Below are 22772 nucleotides of genomic sequence, written 5' to 3' on the forward strand. Positions count from 1 at the left end.
GGTAAGTAATGAAATGCTGGAAATAAATTACTGTAACTCTCTTTGGCAGGTTGTTAGTGCTAATCCAAATCATGAGAACAAAACTAAATGCAGATATGGTATGGGCGGGGATGCACTAGGTTAGTATTCCAAAATCATGAGCAGCAAGCTACCTCTGCCACTAAGACTAGTATAACACAAATGTTTAATGAAGACATATGATGGGTAAGCTTGAGGGATTACTAAGTACTAAGAAAACTTGGATAGGCCCAACAAGGAGTGGAAAGAATGCTAGGGTTAACACTTATGCAAACGAAAACACTGTTACGGATAAGAGAACACACTTAGGTCAAACGACTGTCACGGATAAGAGTACACAGTTAGGTCAAACACATTCTAGCTCAAAAAATAAGTGTAGGAAATGGGTCTGGAGAGGTGTGAATGATGGACTGCAGGTGAACTATACATTTAACCAAATGGCTACCAAATAAAATATAGGAAGAGAAAGGCCCAATAGAGGAGTGAAATGTGAACATTTGGGGGGGGGGGGGGGGGGGGGGGAAGGCGGGGATGGACTTAGAAAACTCGCGGTGGGAGTGGTTGGAAGCCTCTAGGCATGAATGAGCTGTTGGCAAAATAAAAACCTTTTGCCTTTCTTCTTTTTTTCCCACAAAGACACGACAAACTCAAAGCACGCATTGACGAAGACTGTAGCGACAATCTTTCCGCATGTAGCTTCATCTTAGTTATGCAAGATCACTGTTTCCAGTGGTTTTATAAGTGACCTTATCTGCAGTATGTTCGGCTCAGAAGTCTCTTTGCTGTCGACTTGCCACCATTAATTTCGCAGACCTCTCATTCTTGCCTAACTTCAATTTAGTTTCTTGTTAGGGACACCAGCCTTCACTGTCGCATTCCCAAGCATTTACCGTTATTGCCCATAGCCTCACAACCCTTAAATGTGGTCATCCCAAACATAATCCCCTCTTGTCTACTAGTCCTCAAGTCTAAATTTTTAAATCTCACCTGACCTCACTCAAAAACATCTTCTGGGTGCAGTATGCACCAAGAAGCTTCTCCGACCTGCCATGAGACAGCATTCATCACCATGTTAAAAGGCAAGCATCAACACTGCACCTTGATGTCGCTTGTGTCATTTCAAAGGTTTTTATTTTGTCACAAACACCTGCCAGTGCAGTCCTGCACATTTCTCAACACAGTCGCACATTCCCACTGCATTATTTCCTTGAAGACTCCTTCAAACGCTTTTCCATGGCAGTCCATGATAGACTGTAGAATGTAATTTACACTAAGACAAAGCGTTGAGCATGCCCCAATATATCTACACACTCATACAAGAAAGTACTCATATATTACATGAATGTGCCCGCTGTTGAGAAAAGTAATGTCTACCTGTGCCTTGCAGAGTAACTTCTACCAGAAGTGTGGCATGGGCCTGGGTCAGTGCAAATGTTCAGCAATCTTCAGTTCAGCTGGCTTGGACAAACATGCATATTTTGTCACGAGGACCAACTGGCACTGCAGCTAGAATAAAGGCCCAAAATGCTTGTGGCACAATTGCAGGCATTGCTCACAGTGCTGGCGATAGTGTAACGCATAGGTTCTCAAATGGAGGTCCGCAGACCCCTGGGGCATTTCAGAGGTCAGCGAGGGCATTTCAGGGGTCAGTTGGTCGATTGATTGATTGTAGGGTTTAACGCGCCGACGCAACGCGGGCGATGAGGCACGCCGTAGTAGAGGTCTCCGAAATAATTTTGACCACCTGGGGATCTTTATTGTGCGCCGAAATCTGGTACACTAGGGTGTTTTTGCTTTTCGTCTCCATCAGAAAAGCAGCCGCTGTGGCTGGGAATCGAAGCCGTGACCTCGTGCTCCGCAGCACGCCTTAGCCACTGAGCCACCGTGGCGGGTTTTTCAGGGGTCCGTGAAACCCTCCCCGAAACTTTTCAACCTCCCCATTCATTTTTCCTTTTTCCTAAACCTTGCTGGAAACCCAAAAAGGTGGCTTTGCTACACGACGTTAATTTTTGGCATAGCTAGTGTAGCGTAGCCCATGGTTTAACATTGGCTTTTTGCACCGCATGTCAGCTCTGCGGAAAAGCCAGACACTCAAAGGCAGCTTGTATATGTTTGGTGACTATGTATTAGCGGCAAGAGTAAATTGCTTGACAAAATCATTGCTTCATCAGTAAATTGCTTGACAGCATCAACAGAAAAGTCCGACACTAAAGGTGGGCATTGATAAGTATGTTGGAGACTTTAGCTACAAGTGCAAATTCTTAGAAATTATGCCACAGAACAACATAGTTCATCGCGGGGTCCCCCATCACTCTTAGAAGCCTGAAAGGGGACCCCGACACACTTATGGTTGAGAAATGCTGGTGTAATGTAATAAAACCCGGAGCTTCATCGCAATGCACCAAGCAAAAAGCGAGGCAGTCAGCCGGTAGCACATGACACCAGGGGAAGCCAGAAGGAGAGGGAGGGGGGAGAGAACATGCTGCTTATTATTGTAACTTTCCCGTTTACATCTTGTCAAGCTGTCATAAGAACGCAGCCGCTCAAGCAAAGTGCTGCAACCCATTCAGTTACCTTCGTCGCATGTGCATCTAGAACTAGAGCAATTTTGCACGGAGTAGAGACATTTTCTTGTTGAACAGTGTGCAATGTCTAGTGTTTATGATAACGACAAGCAACACCCAAGAGTTGAGAGCCGGTCCAGACTTGAAGCAAGCCATTATAGGCTAGTGCAAATAATTAGACGTGCAATGTACAATGTGGGAAAGTTTGATGTCGTAGCAGACAGTGCAATATGCACAAGCACCCCTTGCGACAGCATGACGTGCAATGCCCCAGCCCACACTGCATTAGCGCAACATGTGCGATCCTCAAGCATGCAAATGCTTCCTCACTCATAGTTAACCAGACTGATACGTACCACCTGCAGACACCCCTAAGGCAGGTCCAGGCTGGGCAGCAGGCTTGCCCCATCAGACCAGGCCTGAGTAACATGTCATAACCCAACATCGGGCCCAGCTGATGGTGTATCCTAATGCACCATAAGTATCCATACGCCATGGTGTATACTCATACACCACTGTTTGAGTAGAAACTTTAGAGGGTTATACCAAAAAATTTACAGACACCGCTTCGTCTCCCAGTTACAACTTGCGTCTACAAGATGAAACGTGATCTACCGCTACCATCAAAGTGGGTAGCAGATGGCAACAGTTTATTTTGTGCAAGAACCTTACACAATTCAAATAATGTAACTGAACAAGTTGTTAGTGATTTCAATATGTTTCGCAAATCAGTCCACCAGGAATGTGTAACATCTTAAAGGGACCCTGCAACACTCTTTGAGCAATGCAATTAAACCTGTGCGACGTCTAGATTACTGCCAGGAATACCCGAGCCAAATATTACACGTGCACGTGAAGCAGTGAGCGCGCAAATTGCTGTGAAAGAGGCGGAAAACCAACCGCGCTCCTTTCAATTTTCCTCATTATGCTCCCCTGGCATGGCCTAAACGAAGTCATTGAGGCCATGGCTGCCTAGTGGCTGTCGCTGGTGAGATTTGCGGCTTATTTCTCGCATTTCCTGTGACGATCTGCCATTGTCGGCGTTGTGTACCAACCTCTTCTATGCCTGAGCCTGTACGCACAGATTTGACGTTTCTTTTGCGTTTTGAGTGTATGTGGAGTTTGAGTGACAAACTTAATACTCCCCTTTCAGCCAGATCACATGACAACAAATGTTTATTGCTTCAAAAATGCCCTACCAGCCTGAGCGCGCGCTTGCGAGAAGGCAGCCGTGCCTGCTTTTCTGTGGCACCAAACCGGAAATAGACTCCTCCACGTTTCGGAGAAAAGGGGAAAACTCCGCGGCCTGTCATATATCGAAGGCCACCGAAGAAGACGCTGCGAGCCGCCCCCCTCTCCGGGAGAGAGCGCGCAGCTTTCGTCGTGTTGTCCGCGGTCGAGTTGAGAGGGAACAACTATGTGCGATTTCTCATCGCGCGTAGTTTCGGTGATAGTGGATGGATTTTCATAATTCTTGTGGGCGGAGATTGCTGGAACAATAGACTACCTTAAAATACATTCCGAGCAGTCGATGGTAAGTGTTGCAGGGTCCCTTTAAAGAGGCACCGAGGCTGAATAACTGACTAAAAGGTGACGTGTCTCGTAGCTTTTCCAGCTATTGTTCTACGGTCAATGGTGCCTTGCTTGCCAAGAAATCAATAATTAAAGCTGGCATTCCCTTCTGCCATTTCCCTTACAATTTTCACAACATCAAAAAGCACATCGCAAAGCACCTGAAGCAAGCTGGGGCCCTATTCTCAACTTTACCCAATTGTCACCATCTTTCTAAATGACTAATCATCACTGACTTTATTGAGATACCAAAATACAAATAGATATTCATAGCAGAGCGGTGGTTGGGGTCCTCATTTCAAGAATCCATTGGGTCTTGCCACCTCTTGAGCCTGGTTATTCTCTTTCCCCTGAATCTCCAGGTCTTAGTTAGCAAGAGCTGCATCCCACTGCTCTTGTTTCTCCTGTGGTGTACTGCCTGGCCATGTATCCACGCATTCCCTACTAACAAAGTATAATGTCGGTTCACCACCGCAACTTGGGGCAAGCGTCTTGATATTGGGGATACATTAAGCTGTACACATGCAGATTTGGATAGGTGTTCGTTTGAATTCGTCACCATTATATGGCTTCTTCCGTGCTAGCTTCATGATGAGGCAGCACGTACTGGCATCTACCAGCCCTAAACTCCTTGATTCTTGTGCCGTATTGATGAGGGAGGGGGGTAAAGCAGAGCATGTTGGTCTTCACCCTCATTGGTTTCCACTTTTGTCATGAAGATTGGAGGCCAATCAGAAAGTATCTTTACACCATCCTGGTGTGATGGCACCTAAGAAAATTCTCTCACTGAACCCCACACCGCTATGCTGCACCTGGTAAAGCTTTTCAGGGAGGTACTGCCACCTGGAAGCAGGTGTAAAACATTCACTTGCAATTGACCAACGAAGTTTTCAGCCATCTCATTTCAAGCCAACTGCCCAAATAACTCCCAATTTTGCCACTGGCTGTCTCGCACTAGTGGTAAGTAGGTATGATAGGCGCTCGTGTTCACCCGCATGCAAGCATCTGACCGCACTTGTACACAAAAAACATTTCAACGAAATCGGAACTGAAACAAAACCTTCTGCAGGAGCTTAGGCATACTATTACAGTGAAGCTGACCAGAAAGATCGTTAAAACGCAAAGTTGCTTTGACCATGTCGGAATGGCCCAATCGGATAGACATTGGGTTCATAACGAAAGAGGCCCAGAATCGATTCCGACGTGAGAAAAAGTTTCTCTCTCTCTCTCTCTTTTTGAGGTGCTTCATGTGCCTTCACTTATCGTTTTGTGAAACCCATTCTGTGAAGTTGGCTTTCCTGCAGTGCTATCAGCGAGGCATAGAAAGCTTTAATAGCTACCATCCACCGGTAGTCTATGTATATCTGTGTGTCCTGTCGACACGAGAAAATTTTAGTCCCCAGTTTTTTTGCGAATGATCTGTAGCTCTCAATCTAACGTAGGTATCTGAAGAAAAAAAAAAGATACCGAAATTGGCCGCTAAAACAACTATCATTTACACCGAGATTCATTCACATGTCAATTACTTCAGAGCGAAGTAGTAAAACATTACAGAATCCCTGCGGTGCCAATACATGGCAGTCTACGGGAGGGAATACGTTACAGAAACTGCTGCAACTCGTTTTAATTTACCCCATCCTGAAACATGAAAATGAGCCACTAAAAAGACCAACATTACACTGAGTTTCATTTACTTTTCATAATAATGTAGTTCACGATGAAGCTGTAAATATTTTGTTTGCTAGCTGAGGTTTGCCTTAAAAAGCACATGACCAGCAAAAAGTGCCAACAAGTTTATCTTGCATCTATACGTAACTACGTAACTGCTTCAAAGTTTGCTTTAAGAAAAATGCTTAAATAAGCCATGAAAACAAAATACAACCTTGTTCAGTTTGAAAGAACTAGCCTTTGGTAACATAGCTCTATTCCAAATATGAGATTCTAAATTCCAAATGTGTTAAAACATTTATCTCGTACCTTACACAGCTTCTAGTAAGTCATACAGAGCGTAATCAGCAATGACTTTTCATTGCATGCTTAAGCTAGAGCGCAATAAAAAAACACACAAGGACAAGAAAGGGAGATACGTAGCGCTGCGCATGGCCTCTACTTGTCCTTGTGTGTGTTTTTATTGCGCTGTAGCTTAAGCATGTTGAAACTAGCCCAGACGTCAACCTCACTAAGTTATATTTTTCATTGCACTTTTGCTGGGAAAAAAAGTTTGCGCAGCCACAAAGCAATTTCCCGCAATGCCAATACTGAATTGCACACCACACCCCCATATTAGTATGCACACTCACATAGATGTTACTTCAAGATGTTCCTCAGTGCAAAATGGTGTATGGTGCAGCCCTCGCAGGGGCCTAGCATGCCTTCTACAAAAGCTTAAATAACCAGTTTCCTTCAAGTGTCTCCTGCTCTGCTCTCTGCTCTGTCTCCTGCTCTGCTCTCCTTCTCTGAATACTGCTCTGCAACTTTCTCAATTGGGATTTCTTGCCTAGCTTCGTTGGTTTGAAAGTTGGCTAATTAAATTGACTAATTACCTAATTAAGCAACACACACAAAATAGCGTGAGAAACTACATAGAAAAGGTAGCAACATGCATTTGGTTGCGTGGTCTTAGAGTGCATCAAAATATTTTCAAACTCTGGCTAAGGTTAGGTGAAACACCCTGTATATCAATAAGAGGCTGGCCACATAGTTACCGATGAAGTAGACTATCAAGGGCCAGTGAGATGTCTGGCACTTGAACTGTTAGACACCATTTACCTTTAATAAGAGGAACGCCATCCCCATCTGTGAACGCAATGGCCAGAAGACCATGGACTCTGAAAATAAAGAGAAAACATTGCATTCAGATGCAGACATTCCAAAGGTTTGCATACCAAACTATAGGCAAACACATGTATTACAAAACAAGTGGTTACTCTAAGCCATCATTTCATACAGAAAGGCTATTTTCTGGTGCTCTCGGTCCACTGGTTGCTGCACAGCTGTACACATCTGCTGTACACATCTGCACAGCCCGAACTGCCACTGGCATTTGACCCAGCGACTGTGCTCTCACTCATATGGATGTGAAACCAGAACTGTTCTGTTCAGTTTTAATGTTTTTTTGCTTTGTGTAGAATTTGGCACTTTTATTTGCTGTGCTGCTGCCATCATTTTATTTTATTCTAAATAGAAGGAAAGGAACAATGGTTGAGATACACCGGTTGATTTTTTTTTCATGCGAAAGAATTACGTGCCCCATGAAATAAAAAACTGGCATTGCGAGCAGCAAAAAGCCCAACATTTCCGGCGCCTTCAATAGTGTACCACATTGTGATAGTTGGTGCTCAGAGCCCGAAGGTTGAAAAGTGCGCATTTTCTGACAAGGACGAAGCAGAAGTATTCCTCTGCTTTGTCCTAGTCAAAAAATGTGTGCTGTTCAATCTTTAGGTTCTGCTCCTTCAACACGGAAAAAAAAAAAAAAAAGTTGCAGGAACAGGAACCAAACTTAGGAGTGAGTGGTAACGGCAAGTGACTGAACCACTATTCTACACCTATGCACAAGGAACACTGTATTCAAGGTACACTTAAGTCTGCAAAAGCATTAAGGGGGCCATGAAGACAAAATGCAAGTTTGGTTCATTTGAAAGATACCCGCCGCGGTGGCTCAGTGGCTAAGGCATTGCGCTACTGAGCACGAGGTCGCGGGTTCGATTCCCGGCCGCGGCGACCGCTTTTCTGATGGAAGCGAAAAGCAAAAATGCCCGTGTGTAAGAGATTTCGGTGCACGTTAAAGATCCCCAGGTGGTCAAAATTAATCCGGAGCCCTCCACTACGGCGCGCCTCATCCATCGCCTGCGTTGCGTCGGCGCATTAAACCCTACGATCGATTGGTTCATTTGAAAGATGCCTTGGTCCATCTCCCATTTGTAGGTATTTGTATGATGCTTCATGTTGAAATCAAAGAGCTGATTTATTTAATCAATTCATTTACATTATTAAGACAAAAGCCTTACATGCCCCTTGAGGAAAAACCCTGGCATGAGCAGCGGATGACTCCAAAATTCCACATGCAGGTTTAGAACACTGCTTTAAAACTGAGGTGCACCATGAAGAGCAAAACAACAGCCCCTCAGGGCTCCACGAGCACACGCGACTAATCTCTCCATAGCACCACAGAGAAAGCCCTTTGGTGTGCATTTGTTGGAGCTGCAGGGGACTGACCTGCACTTTATCTCGCAGTGGAAAGTGCTTCAATCTCAGGTGTTCTGGCAGCTTCTGCATCGGCTAAGAACAGTTGACCATGCAAGCACGCCAACAAGGCCAAAATGGAGGAGGAATACAACAAAATACAAGTTTGTTTTATTTGAAAGATTTGGTGTTTTATAGTGCCCAAGCACGTTTCTGGCAGCAACAAAGCATTATTCACTGAAAAATTAAACAATTTAAGCCATAAATGTAATTTTCCCTCTTCACCACATGTTTCGAGACTCCAGTGATGACATATCCAGGGCAAGTATTTGAAATGAATGTTCATATGTTCATTATGGCTGCAGCGAAGAGCGAAACACTTTTTTCTCATAGATGGCACGGCAATACTACTCAAGAACCACTGTCTGTACTCACTTTGTTTTGACCAGATTTGTACCTCGCTTATCTAGTTATGGTTTATAGTAATCGTTAACACATTGGGTACGCTCGACAAACAGGGTCATGCAAGACAATGTCGCTTAAAAGCCAGTTGTCCAGTGTTGTGTCAGACAAGCCCAATGTGCCAGACGGCTGTGCTGGTATAGCAGGTATAGTGAGCGCAGTACACACTGGTGCTTCCATGTTTACATGTTTGTTCGTAAATTCCATTATTTATGCCACCACTTGTATTTCTGTAAAAAGAATGCACTAAACTTAGGCGCAAATAGCTTCTTTTGGAAGCTTATAATCCCTGTTTATTTGCCTTAGATTTTGTTGGCCTCAGTCAACCGTGCCCCTAGTACATCATAAATTCAGTGACAAAGTAGCTAGGGTGTCGCATGCCTATTCTATTTTTCTCTTTATAAAACTTATTTGAGTGAAGTTTACTTTGTTAAAAGTGGTGTCAGTGTTAGTCTAACAAGGAAATCTTTAGAATGAACCAAACTTGCATTTTGTCTCCATTTACCCCTTTAGATGATCCAAAGAATTTTTGATCTGATAGCAACTGTATCCAGCCTTAGGCAATCCCCTTGGTGAATATGCCACTCTGTTGGTATGTCGGAATTGAAGAGTGTCGAAACTGAGAGGAGCCAATGTCAGATTCAGCAATGCCAGCATGTGCTCTCCATATTGACATGGACACAATGTTGCTTTTCAAGCGACAGCTGTGACTGTTGGCACAGTGTTGCGTTCCAGAAACCCTGAGCCCATACTCGATAACGCATGCCATTTTTCTTTATTAGGAAATGCTGCCTTTTTTTTTGTCGCTACATATCACAAACTTGGCTGCCTGCAAAAGCGGCACTATCACTCACTACACTTTGCATGCCCCTCCCCCACAGTGGAAAAAAAAAAAAATGACACGGGTCCTGCGGCAGAATTTCAACTGAATGGTGTACACGAGAAACAAGCTAAAAAAAAATCTCGTGGAAAGTGAGAGGGCCCAAAGCCATAATCCTGAAGGGGGCTGGGTAGCCTGGCATGAATTTTTGGCAACGACCACAAAAGCAGAGCGTTCGTCGATCCAACACCAGGCCCCAAATTTCAAAGCACGTAGGAGGGAAAATGTCCAGGAAACCCCCTCTCCTGCACTGAGCCATGGTCTGACTAGCTTACGAAGAACTACAATGCAAAACAGGACTTGTTCCTGTAGAAAAATAATGACATGAGCTGTAAAAGTGTTTAAAACAGCTTTCATTTCACTTTGTCCAATAGTGCGTGGCCACTAATAAAAACTCATTACAACACCTGGTGTGAAGAAAAAGCCCAGACTGTATGAACCCACGACGTCAAACATTACATGGTATCAGCTGCAATAAAATGATTGGTGAACTAGGAGAGACCTTGCACACCTGGCACACGAAGCAGGACGCAACACAACAAAAACATTGCGAACGAGTGACCACCAAAAAGTTTAGTCATTCGAATGAGTGTCTTGTGTTGTAAAAGGTGGACGGCTAAAGGAGCATCATGCCACATGCAAAGCACCGACTGACATATAGCTGCTGGCACGACTGGTAGCCCCGACGTGTGGTTTCAAGAGCGGTGACAAAGAACCCTTACCACTAACGGATCACGATGCAGTAAGGGCTTGAAAACGATCCGCTGGAGTGGCAACACTGTTAGACAAGCAGCCGACAATCTTAAAGGAGCACTGACACCAATTTTCGGCGTTAATATTATTGCACAGTTCGCTTCCTTCACTCAACAGAATACCCTGGCTGAAATACGCGCGGCCTGTGACGCGAAGAACATAGTTCAATTGGATCTCATTTATTGCGCCGACGGAGCAGTGCGCGGAGTGGCACTCAGCAAATGGACATCAGCGTGACATCACTCCAGGAGAGGAAAAAGAAGTGACGCGACGGCGCTCGTCCAAAACTCGTGATGTCACTTCACGCGCGCGGCCCCACGAGCGGGCGCAACACCTTCTCAACCGGGTGCCGGTGACGTCCGCACAAAGCGGTGAGGTCAGGCAGGGAGTCTGTCATATGCCGGGATGAAAGCGCGTGAATTTGAAACAAACGATTTTCAGGCCGTTCAATGTAATTAACTATCGCGCGCTGAAGTATTTGAAGTGCTGTTTCAGGTTCACCAGACCATTAAGCATCGATAAAAGCAATAAAAGTGTAACATAAAATTTTCGTGTCAGTGCTCCTTTAAAGTTTGCCCAGTCTGAAAGCTGGACCACTCATAGGTGGAGGAACACTTTAGGTGCCAATGAGTTATGCTAAGCAACATTACTGTGAGGCACAGTCTGCCATGATGCAACATGCCGACGCAACACAGGCTATGAGGCGCGCCGTAGTGGAGGGCTTTGGATTAATTTTGACCACCTGGGGATCTTTAACGTGTGCCGAAATCTCGAATACACGGCTGTTTTTGCTTTTCGCCTCCATGAGAAAAGCGGCTGCCGCAACTGGGAATCGAACCCGCGTCCTCAAGCTCATTTGAAAAATTTCTGGTTCCGAAGGCTGCCTATGATGTGGTGCCACCAGACAGACAGAGCACCAAACCACTAGCTGGTGGGGCAACGGAGCATGACCTTGGGTGAAGATGCAAGATGGGGCACAGGAACCGGTGGGCACGACAACACACTGCCACACAAGTACCTCAGTTGATTTGACCCTCGATAGTGGATACGCGTGCAGTTAAGGTTGCATAAATGGCATTAACATGGCAACCAGGATGGACATAAGTTTTCAAACAGGGCCCGAAAGTGGTCTGAGAATACCTCAGGAAGGCCAACAGGGTCGAGGCCTGTGGCAGTGCCCAGCAGTGTTGGAGTGGCTGGGTGTCGTTGAGGCTAAGGTACCGGCCTAAGGCCACTCCTTTTGAACATAAATAGCTTGGTTGAATTGGTCTTAATGCAGCTGTACTGCTAGAAACAAAAAAATGCAATTGTTTGGGTCGTTGCAGCAATGAAAGGGGATTCTCAAGAATTGTCCGACAATCAGAGTTCAAAAGCTGGCCAGGCTTTTTTTTTTTTTGTGGTCGGGGAAGCAGGGGGAAGGGGCATTCATCGCTGCTAAATTAAAGCAATACAACGCCACATTGTACATAAACTCAAATGTGTTTTTCATAACAAGAACTAATACAAAGAAAGCAGTAAACTTTGTTGCTACGGTTGCCATCCACAAAAGTTGGGATCGTGACCGTGTTTGCTTGAGCTATTGGAATCGCGTGGACTTCACTCATTCCAACCTTGTTTTCCTCAAACGATACTTGATCTACAATCCATTTAGTTTACTCTAGTGAGCACAAACCAAGCATACTATCACGCTCGATTTGACTCTTAACACGCAAGCAGCGGCCGTAGCTGCTCCTCGGGCAGCGGTGGCACTGTTCAGCGAGGCACTTGAGAACAAACGAGAGAGGGAGTTCAGCTCTTCTGATAATCATCAGCACTCCCCATTTGTGACTAGTGCCTTTGATCTAGTGAACACGAAACACTTGAATGTACCCGATACATTTCTGCACAGACTTGTGCAGTAGCTCAAAAATTGCGACGCATGGGTGTTTCAGTGCTATAATCATAGAGCTGTAGCACGGCTATTATACATTTTCAGTGCTTGAACCAAGACCACCTGAACCGAACAGTGTGACATCAGTGACGCAATAGAGCGAGAAATGATTGACGACTGACTGCGGGAAGCATGGCACAAAATTCAACCCGCCAGAAGAAGCAGCTTCAAGGACTGGAAATGTATTATCTGCAGCTCTTCAGTGGTAATAGGAAGGAACACCGCACTTCTTGAGCTGCTGCGCAAAGCTGGGCGGGCGTAACTGCACTGCTTCGGGGGCATCAAGCATTGTGCATCCGCTAGGTCAAAGGAGTAGTTTCCCGCGGGGGGGTGCTGATGATTATCATGAGCTGAACCTCCTCTTGTTAGTTCTCAAATACCTCGCTGCGCGCTGCCACCGGCGCCAGAGGAGCAGCTACGGGCTGCGTGTTGCGAGTCAAACTGAGCACGATAGTACATCTTTCAAACAATTTCAGGACATTTGCTTTTCAAAGGCCAAGACAGCAGTCCGACAGGCGGTACTCGCTATGCGTTCTTCCAAGTTGCTGATTGCCACGAAATTTACGATTAGTTTCATGTGCTTGCAGTTAGCCCTTACTAATAAAATATTCCATTAGTTCCACGGGATTCGGCGCACGCCAAGCATAAGGACACATGATGAGCAAGTAAAACAACGTTAGAGTGAAACTTCCGAATGAGCTCGTTGCGTTTTCTAATGTTATCAAGCGCATGTGAACTTAGTTGAAAAAAAAAAAAAAAAGCGGGAAGAAGCTGGAAAACGCCCCCTTTAATGTTGCAACGTGTACAAGCCGCAACTTAGGGCAGACACAAAATATTACGGCTTAGAAATAGTGTCTGCGGACATGGTATGCATGGCGAAATGGGCTAAACAAATGATAGTGCGGTAAATGGCATCAAATCTTAACTATCACCGATGTTTGCCAACACCGGCGCAGCTAGTTTTCTGCAATCCACAGTAACGGTGATACGCGTCAAGAATGCTGCCACTGAAATGAAAATAATCTTACCTGGAAATAACTTCAATTAAGTGTTTCTTCAGTGCCAGCAGGGACGCGGGAATGGGGTAGGGGTCCGGGTAAAAATACATTTGTGACATTTTCTGGGCACGGCAGCGATAGGATGCACGAAAACTGAGGCTTGCCGAGCTATTGCTCTACACCGAACTAAATAGCGGCAGCTTTCCAAACGCAAGTTGTGGAGAGCATTCAATTTTAGGCGCTAGTCACGAGACTACACACAAAAACAAATAAAACATGCGGCGGATGAATTTTACGGCTACGTATGCAGACGTATGACCAGTGTAACTGCTAGCAGCCTTGGTGTTAACCCGATGCCCAGCGCCCTCACACACACACACTTTACCAAGAATTTTTTAAATGTTTTTTAACTTCCCCTCTGACATTCTAAACAAATCAAAGTAACTATTATTGCTGAAATTCCTTAGGTGGTGACGAGTTAGCATTGCGGAAAAACAATTTTGAAAACGCCACTCTTGGTCATGAGGCCACAGATTATTCAAAATATGGAGTGGTGATGGTAGTGACCCTGTTTGTCTTCCTTTTCCAGTACGCTACAGAGTTACTAAATTTTGAGTAACTTTGGGTACACTTCCTGGCTTGGGGCAAACCGGGCCAACCGGATTAGCCTACGAATAAACTTTTATAGTAATCATCTGTTTCGAGCTTCTTCCGCGCTAGCCACGAGGATATGGCGAGAAAACAAATTCTTTTTTTAATTAAACGAATTAGCACACATGGAGAATGGTATGTGGCGATGGGAATAGCATGGATGATTTTACTATAGCAAGGAGGCCAAATAGCCCTGTTGTGGGTGGGGGAAGGTGCATAGGCGCCGACTACGGGGCCCTCCGAGATTTCCCGAGGGGGCAGAGCCCCCCGCCGATGGTGACCCCCGCCCCCCTACTCCCCGAAGTTCCATTGTCAGCGCCATTACCAGTTTAGGTTTTTTTTGTAGCCCCTACCTTTTCACTTAAAATTCTGTCGTGGCTAAAAGGTTACTGCATCATTGTTGGCGCAGACGGGTAAGGTTTATTCCATACTTTCCATTTATTCCTTCGAATTACCATAGGAGAACACGCGCCCTAGAAGCACCAGCGCGCGGCAGTTGCGTCATCCGTATTTTGCTTTCATTTTCTAACTTTTGACATTGAACGCCATGTACACTCAAATGCATTTAAATATACACACAGGAATAAATTATATTTTCCAAAGGTAAAAACGAAGACTATTAAACTATTGCCTAATGTTAGGGGTAGCCCATGCTCGGGGAATGAATATTTTGCTGTTTGTTCACCTCGCTTTAAATTGATTTGCGTGCTTTCTTGAGCATCAAACAAGGCTGTAGTCTTCAGTGACCCCTTTGGCGGAGGTTTTTATCAGCGGCTTGTCAAAATGCACATGACTGTTCTGTGTCTCAGTATCGCTCATCTTTCCAGTAGGCAATTCTGACGACTCGTGGAAAAAGAAGCTCTTCTAATCATTTACAAATCTCATGGACGAAGACATCGCCACTTGCATACAGAGGTCATAAATATAAATAATTCATTCAGTACTGAAAATGAGGCTGAGCCGCATTCACTCAGAATAAGAATCAGATTCTAATCCCAGGCTTGAGGCACGCCGTAGCTGAGGGCTCCGGATTAATTTTGACCACGTGTGGAGCGTTAACGTTCGCCGAAATCTAGACATATAAATATATATACATGAGGATGTTATATTTCATTTTTATGCTCCCCCGTTCGGGCTCCTCCACGTCCATTTCCGGCTCCCCCTTTCGCAGAAGAAGGTATTCATGATGCGTAAATTATTCCGTTCGGAAAATTCGACTATAAGTCCCCTTTGTTATTTGTACAACCCAGACCATAGTTCCCAACTGCCTTGTCTCCAGCCTGCTTCTTGCCTACTTTAGGATTGAAATCTCCCATTAATATACGATATACTGTTTTCACTCTAGCCATTGCTGATTCGACATATTCATAGAAGCGTTCAAATAGCTGGTCGTCGTGGCTGGATGTGCGCGCGTAGCCCTGTACCACCTTGAATTTGTACCTCTTATTAAGCCTAATTACAAGACCGGATACCCTTTCGTAACTGCTATAGTATTCGTCTATGTTGCCAGCTATGCTTTTATTGACTAGAAATCCCACTCCCAGTTCTCTTCTGTCCACTAGACCACGGTAACATCGGACGTGTCCATCTTTCAGCACTGTAACATCTGCCCTCCTAACCTCGCTAAGCTCTATTACATCTCATTTAACGCCCTTAATTCCTCGAACAACCCCTCTAGACTCGCCTCGCTAGATAAAGCTCTCATGTTAAACATTGCAGGTTCAGATTCCACTGGCGGTCTGCCCAGATCCAGAGTTTCTTAGCACCCTCGGCTGCGTCACAGGTCTGACCGCCGCCGTGGTCAGTTGCTTCGCAGCCACTGGAGACTGAGGGCCGAGGGTTAATTTCCGTATTCATGGGAGGTTGTGGCCATTACTACACCAAGGTGGCCAATCCTGCTCTGGTCAATAACCTCGGGAGAGCACAGCAGTTTGAGATAGCTGTCGAGGCAGTGGAAGTGGTAAGCGACTATATCTACTTAGGCCAAGCAGTGACCTCGGATACCAACCACGAGGCAGAGATAATTAGAAGGAAAAGAATGGGGTGGAGTGCACTCGGCAGGCATCCTCAGATAATGAGTAGCAGCCTATTAATTTCCCTGAAGAGTAATGTCCTGCATCTTACCGGTACGCACCTACGGGGCAGAAACTTGGAGGCTCACTAAAAGGGTTTAACTTAAATTGAGGACGTCTCAGCGAGCAATGGAACGGAAGATGGCAGGTGAAGCGGAGAATTTCTTAATTTCTCTGCGAAGCCGAGAAATCAAGAAAAACAACGTCCTCCTAAATCCTCCTCCGTACCTGTCCAAATAAGGAATACATCGTCCAAAAAGCGTTTGTAAAAAAATGACCTGATTTCACGGGTTGATAGAAATTTTGTTTCTAGATCGTTCATGAATATATTAGCGTAGTTGGATGCCATTCGAGTGCCCATTGCAGTGCCGTTTATTTGTAGGTAATATTGGTTGTGGAATTCAAAGCTATTTAACTCCAGCACTAGCTTGGTCAAAGTTTAATAACATGTGGGCTTGGAGAATTGTGATCCCGATGTATGCTATACGACTCAACCAGGTCTTCAGTGCCATCTCGGTGAGGTATATTTGTGTACAGAGAAGTTACATCTAGAGTTACCAGGAAGGCGCCATCAGGGATTTTTATGTTGTCGATTTCCCGTAGGAAGTGGTTAGTATCACGAAGGTACGCCGAATGGGTAGCAGGTATTTAATCAGGGAGTCTATGTAGCTTGATATTGGTTCGGTGAGAGTGCCTCTTTCCGAAATTATTGGTCTACCAGGGTTTCCTTCTATATGAACTCTAGGCAGCATGTAAAACCTTCCTGGCATTGCGTGTGCTGCTGTAAGTGCTTTACAGAGGCGTGGCTCTATTTTCCCAATTTTGACAAGATTATTTAGTGTGGTTGTTATTATTTCCTGATGTTCAACAGTTGTTTCTGCGTCAAGTTTTTGGTAGAAAAATTCGTTATTTAACTGACGGTGGCCTTCTTTAATGTAGTCTGGTTTACTAAGTATTAAAATCACTCCCCCTTTATTGGCCGGTTTTACGACAATGTCGGTTCGATCACCCAGTGCCTTAAGTGCTTCGCGCTCTTCTTTAGAAAGGTTCTGGGCCCCTGGTTTGCGGGCGTTATAAGCCCGCAGGGCGTCTTTTTGAACGGCCTCAATGTACGAGTCCAAGTGCTTTTACCACTCAGGTTTCGGTGTCCACCACTGCCCTACATTGAGAGAAGTTGGGGCAGTGCGCTCTTTCTCCGGCTTATCGAAAAATGATTCTTCTAGGCGCAAATCCCGTGAAAAATTGTCCAGATCTTTCAGCAAGCTAAACTCATTGTATCGGCATGTACTTGGGCAAAATGTCAGCCCGCGAGAGATTACCGGCCGCTCATGAATAGTAAGCTGTACTCTGGAGAGGTTAATTATGTTTTCATCTATGTTCTTTTGAGTCTTTGGTGTGTCTTTCGACTTGCAGGACCGAATTGGGGGTGTAATTTTAGGTTGATTCTCAATGTCCGCGTGATGTAGAGCTGAATTGTTTTGAGAAAACTCGTTGGAGTATGGAACTTCATCCCTTGACAATTTTTTTATTTTCATTCTCATTATTTCATCTGTCTTTTTTTTTTTCTCGAAAAGTTCTAGTTCGCTGGCCTCCAGCGCAGAAAGGACAATATTATTCCTAGCATTAAAGGGACCCTGCAACACTCTTTGAACAGTGCAAGTAAACCTGCGCAACGTTTAGATTACACTGCCAGGAATACCTGAGCCAAATATTACACGTGCACGTGAAGCGGTGAGCGCGCAAATCGATGTGAAAGACGCGGAAAAACAAACCGCTCTCTCTTCAGTTGTCCTCATTATGCATGGCCCGAGGGACGTCACATAGGCCATGGCTGCCCGATCGGCTGTCACTGGTCAACTTCGCGGCTAGATTCTCCCATTTCCGTCGTCGTCATCGCTGTGTACGAACCTCTTCTATGCCTGAACCTGTAGGCACAGTTTTGCCGTTTCTTTTGTGTTTTGAGTGCGCGCGGAGTTTGAGTGATGAGCTCAATAATTCCCTTTCAACGGGACCACTCGACTACAAACGTTTATTGCTTCAAAAACGCCCTACCAGCCCGAGCGCGCACTTGCGAGCAGGCACCCATGCCTGCTTTTTTGTGGCACCAGACCGGAAATAGGCCCCTCCGCGTTGCGGAGAAAAGGAGAAAACTACCCGGCATGGGATATATCGAAGGCCGCCGAAGAGAACGCCGCGAGCCACCCCCCTCTCCGGGAGAGAGTGCGCAGCTTTCGTCGCGTTGCCCGCGGTCGAGTTGAGAGGGAACGATTATGCGCGATTTCTCATCGCGCGTAGTTTCGTTAATTGTGAACGGATTTTCATAATTCTTGCGGGAGGAGATTTCTGGGACAATAGACTTTATCCCAAAATACATTACTAGTAGTCGATGGCAAGTGTTGCAGGGTCCCTTTAAACTCCTCTGCCGGTCGCGGGTTCGATTCCCGGCCGCGGCGGCCGCTTTTCTGATGGAGGCGAAAAGCAAAAACGCCCGTGTGTACGAGATTTCGGCGCACGTTAAAGATCCCCAGGTGGTCAAAATTAATCCGGAGCCCTCCACTACGGCGCGCCTCATCGCCTGTGTTGCGTCGGCGCGTTAAACCATACAATCAGGGCCGGATTAAGGTGGGGGCTACGGGGGCTACAGCCCCGGGCCCCCAGCTGTCAGGGGCCCCGCTCGATCATATGAAAAAAAAAATATCTTGACTGCCCGCATTGAAAGTTGAAGGTAGGAGCTCCAACCTCCCCTTCACACCAAAGCTCACTAACTCGTGACACGTGGGGAGGAGTGGGGGGCCCCTCACAAGCGTTGCGGAAGCTACATGTCCGCGCGACTCCATTCGTAGCGTAATTCTCTAGGCGCCACTCCGTGTGGACGCAGAGGCCGCCGGGCCAGCCCGACCCTAGCGGCTCCCTTAGAGCTGGGGAATCAGCAGGCCTGGGCGGTGTGAAGAGCTCAGGCGTGGACGCCAAACAAAGCAACAACAACGTCTATTTCCTTTCGGGATGACGAAAGCTGTGTCCACTTAAAAAAAATTCCCCCGCATTTCCCCGAGGGGGAGAATGTGAAAGTGCGAATGCACGGTTGTCGGCCCGCTTGCGGCGCTTGCGCTCGGCCCCCGCAGCCCACCGCCTCGCCGCCTTCTCTTCCATCTCTTCCATCGGGTTTGTAGTATCACGTGTACACCACGCAGTTATCAAGCCGCTATAACGCCGCTGAGTCGCCAACGCACGCCGCTGACGACGTAGTTTGAGTGCGTTAAAGATATAAGGCGCGTTCTGACACCGATATCAGCGTCGCGTCCGTAGCTTATTCGGTAGAGCGTCGGGCTGCGGCCCGCAAAGTCCTCGGATCGAAACCTGGCGCCGGATGCTGTTTCTTTCTTAAATATAGAGGAGCACTGCGGACGCCGCCGACGCCGCCGCCGCCGCCGCCGCCGCCGGCGGTGGATGGTTTGGGGTCGCTTATAAAGAGCATTCGCTCTTAAAACGCATCCTGCGTGCGGCCCCTTCGATGCCGCCTTGAAAACGGAACTCCACCGCGACTCGGCGACGGTAAGCTGTTTGTCCCCGTGGGCGCTTTTCGCTTTGGGCTGAGCCGGCGGACGGAGCGGACCAAAGGACGGCCCGCAGGTCTGGTCCCGCTTGGGCGAGGCAACACAAGGAGAGGAACCCCCAAGGAGCGCGGGAAAACAGTGGACGCGGCAGACGTGTCGATGACTCGAAAACGAGATCGAGGTCCACCCATGCTCGCCTCCGTCGTAGATCCCGAATCTATACGAGAAGCTTTAGAGTGTTTCCACTGCCAGTTACGACCGAACAACGAGCCGACCGACGACAACGAACTACTGACTGCTGGAACTGTTGCGCGGCACCGACGGGAGCAGCAGCGCGGGGGTGAGCAGAGACATTCTATCCCCATTAAACTGTTGTCTGATACCATCTCTCGTTCTCACCTGTCGTTCTCGAACCCAAAGGGTTCGACGGCCATGCGCAAACCCACGCACGAAGCGGACCCCTCCCCAGCCCCAAAAATGACATTTTTCTGCTTATCGTCTTTGGGCTAATCGTGCTGCCATAGGAAGATTGCGTTGCGCGACATGTCCAAGCCCCGCCCTCCCAACCTCCTTCAAAGGCGGCGCGTGTTCTAACCGCCGCGTGCTTTCTCGTCTGCGCGGGTAACCTACAAGATTTTGGCCCGTAAGCCATGGCGGCGAACTGTTGGGCAGATGTCTGTGAGTGACAGCTGCCTGCGCGGACTTTGAGCCCTCCCATATATGCAGGTGGAGAACTTTACAATAAAACTAAAATCTTACAGGCTTAATAAAATATGCTTCTTGTAAGAAAATACTCTTCTGTACCATGTCGTGTGCAGGCCGACACGGCGCTTCGATTAATTGTGAATGTGTGATGGACCGGCAGGACCGGCAATCAAACCATATTATTTTTACGCCTGATAAAATCACTTGTATAATACTAGACATCAAGCCAAGAAATTATTTTCTGGAAAGCGTAAAATTATGTATAATAATATCACTGGTCAGAGAGCATAACATGGGCTTGGAAAATTTTCGCATATTAAAGCGGAATCATTATTGTCATCATCACGGTCATCATCATCATTAGGGCCCCAAGCACGCAGTAGCCCTGGGCCCCAAAGTTTCCTAATCCGGCACTGCATACAATCAATCAATCAATAAACTCCTCTGCCCTCAGAGACGCGAGTGTATTATCACAATGGTCCACTACGATTTTAGTTAGCTGAAGTGATGCGGATTTAAGAATTTCGTTCCAATTTTGTGTTTAACGTTTGCTAAAGGTATGCATCGATGGCGTTAATGATAGATGAAGGCCCCTGGGGGCGATCCCAGCCTTTAGATATATTTTGGTTGTACGCACATGTAGGTCAGGGCGCACCTGCTTATGAATTGTTTTCCTTAGCTTAAAAAAATTAGGCGTCAGCAGCTGATCACGCGTGTCATCTGAGGGAGAGGAGGTCGGAACATTTGCGCGGCCAGGATGTCAATTCATGTAAATGCGACGTGCAGAGCCACAGTGTTTTCGGAGATCGTACCTTTTGCCGGCGGGGGTGGCAGGGCTTTTCTCATTTTCTGGACTGGATTCCAGCATCTCGCAGTCTCCCGCGCTTGGCTGGGGGTCAGATGATTGTGGGCTCGTTGAAGTCCGTGAGTTGAGTTCGGATTTCCGGGGCTTGGGCTCGATCACCTGCAGGCTTTCCGACGGGGGTGTGCTTGTGGCTGAGAACCCTAGCTGGGTCCGGGCCTTGGGGATGTTCAGGTGTGCTGCTTTATCCGGCGATTGGTTTGAATGGTTGCGGTGCTTTACAAGGCGTTTGAGCTTTTTCGTTGGTACCCCCGGAAGGAACGCTGTAAGGTGTTTCCCTGGGTTTCTGCGTGGAGTCCGCAGACCCTGCTTCGCCACTTTGGGGGGGCCACACTTCTCCGCCAACCCACGTAAGCGTTCGGTGGGCGTTCGGACGAGCAACCGGGCTGAGCGTCGGTTCTCTACTGCTAGCGGAGGGACTGTTCGAGCTGACCACCTGGGCGAAGGACGGCGTCACTGGCTGCAGCTGGCCAGTTGCACTGGGACATGTGCGGTAGGTTGTATCACCCATGTGTTGGCTGTTAGTGCAAGGGACGTTCGGGCTCGCCGGCGGCAGCTGGCTGGTGGCACGGGGGAGCGCGTGGTCTCTCCAATCCCGATTTGGGGTTTCCGGGTTCGCAGCAGTAGGTTGTACACGTTCCAGGAGAGCAATGATACTCCCGTGAAGTTCGGGTGCAAGCCCATCGGCCGCCAACACCATCCGCGGGGGGAAGTGCTGCATGGCGTGATCGAGGTAGAATAAGCCTGGTATTTGGTTGCACAAGTCCACGAGCCGGCAGTTGAATGTGTGAGCCTCCTGGTTGATGATATCCCTGTTCTTCTCGAGTTGGGCTTGCGTAGTCGCTCGTTAGGGCCCCGGGGCAGCACCAAAGACACAAAAGTGGTGCCAATGTCCGGTCTTTCGGCCTTGATGGGGTCAAGAAGGGTAAAGACATCGACAAATAAACAGTTTTGTTAGAAGCTATACACATTTTTTACTATATATATATATATATATATATATATATATATATATATATATATATATATATATATATATATATATATATATATATATATATAAAGTAAGAAACCTCGGTAACAGCAACAGCGGAGGGTTTATTTCGACGTTTCGACTTCGAGACAAGTCTTCTACAGGAATGATGGCTTCGGTCGTTTCGGAAGAGAGCATATATGTCGAAAGTGGAAAGCGGGTTTACGAATGGCCAACGATACCACACACAAACATACGTGAACAACACAAACACGAAGCGGGAATCTTCCTTATTGGAAGAATGAACAAAAAATGAACAACGAAGAGAGAGACGCCAAGATAGTTGGAGAGAAAAAAAAAAAAAAGGAAGAAAGGGAGATGAAAGAGCACTGAACAGGAATTCGAGTGGTGGCGGAAACGCGAAAAGCTCAACAGCGTCCGAAAGTGGGGTTGTAGAACAAAGGAGAGAAGGCAATATATCTTCCGCCGCTAGCCGTCACTATGCTAACGCCCAGACGCTCCGAGGGATCGCGTTTCCGTTGATTGAAAGCGAGTGTCCCGCCATATGTTCGGAAAGTGCAAACAAGGCATTTTAC

General features: G+C 46.7%; 1 protein-coding gene across 2 annotated transcripts in view; it reads right to left on the minus strand.

The window, feature by feature from the left end:
- Positions 1–13668, minus strand: part of LOC144168918 (ragulator complex protein LAMTOR3-like) — a 43626-nt gene extending 29958 nt beyond the window's left edge. The window contains exons 1-2 of one of the 2 annotated variants that reach the window (XM_077697917.1): positions 13390–13668; positions 6924–6982 (exon numbers count right to left, since the gene is read on the minus strand). In XM_077697917.1, the coding sequence (XP_077554043.1) occupies positions 6924–6982; positions 13390–13478 (148 nt within the window). In that variant the 5' untranslated portion in view covers positions 13479–13668. The remainder of the gene's footprint in view (positions 1–6923; positions 6983–13389) is intronic. The other variant, XM_077697919.1, reaches the window with a different exon arrangement.
- Between the last annotated feature and the right edge of the window lie 9104 nt (positions 13669–22772).

Source organism: Haemaphysalis longicornis, unplaced genomic scaffold (genome assembly GCF_048455015.1).
Source record: "Haemaphysalis longicornis isolate Haplotype H1 unplaced genomic scaffold, Haemaphysalis longicornis Haplotype H1 scaffold_1, whole genome shotgun sequence".
NCBI classification, from domain to species: domain Eukaryota; kingdom Metazoa; phylum Arthropoda; class Arachnida; order Ixodida; family Ixodidae; genus Haemaphysalis; species Haemaphysalis longicornis.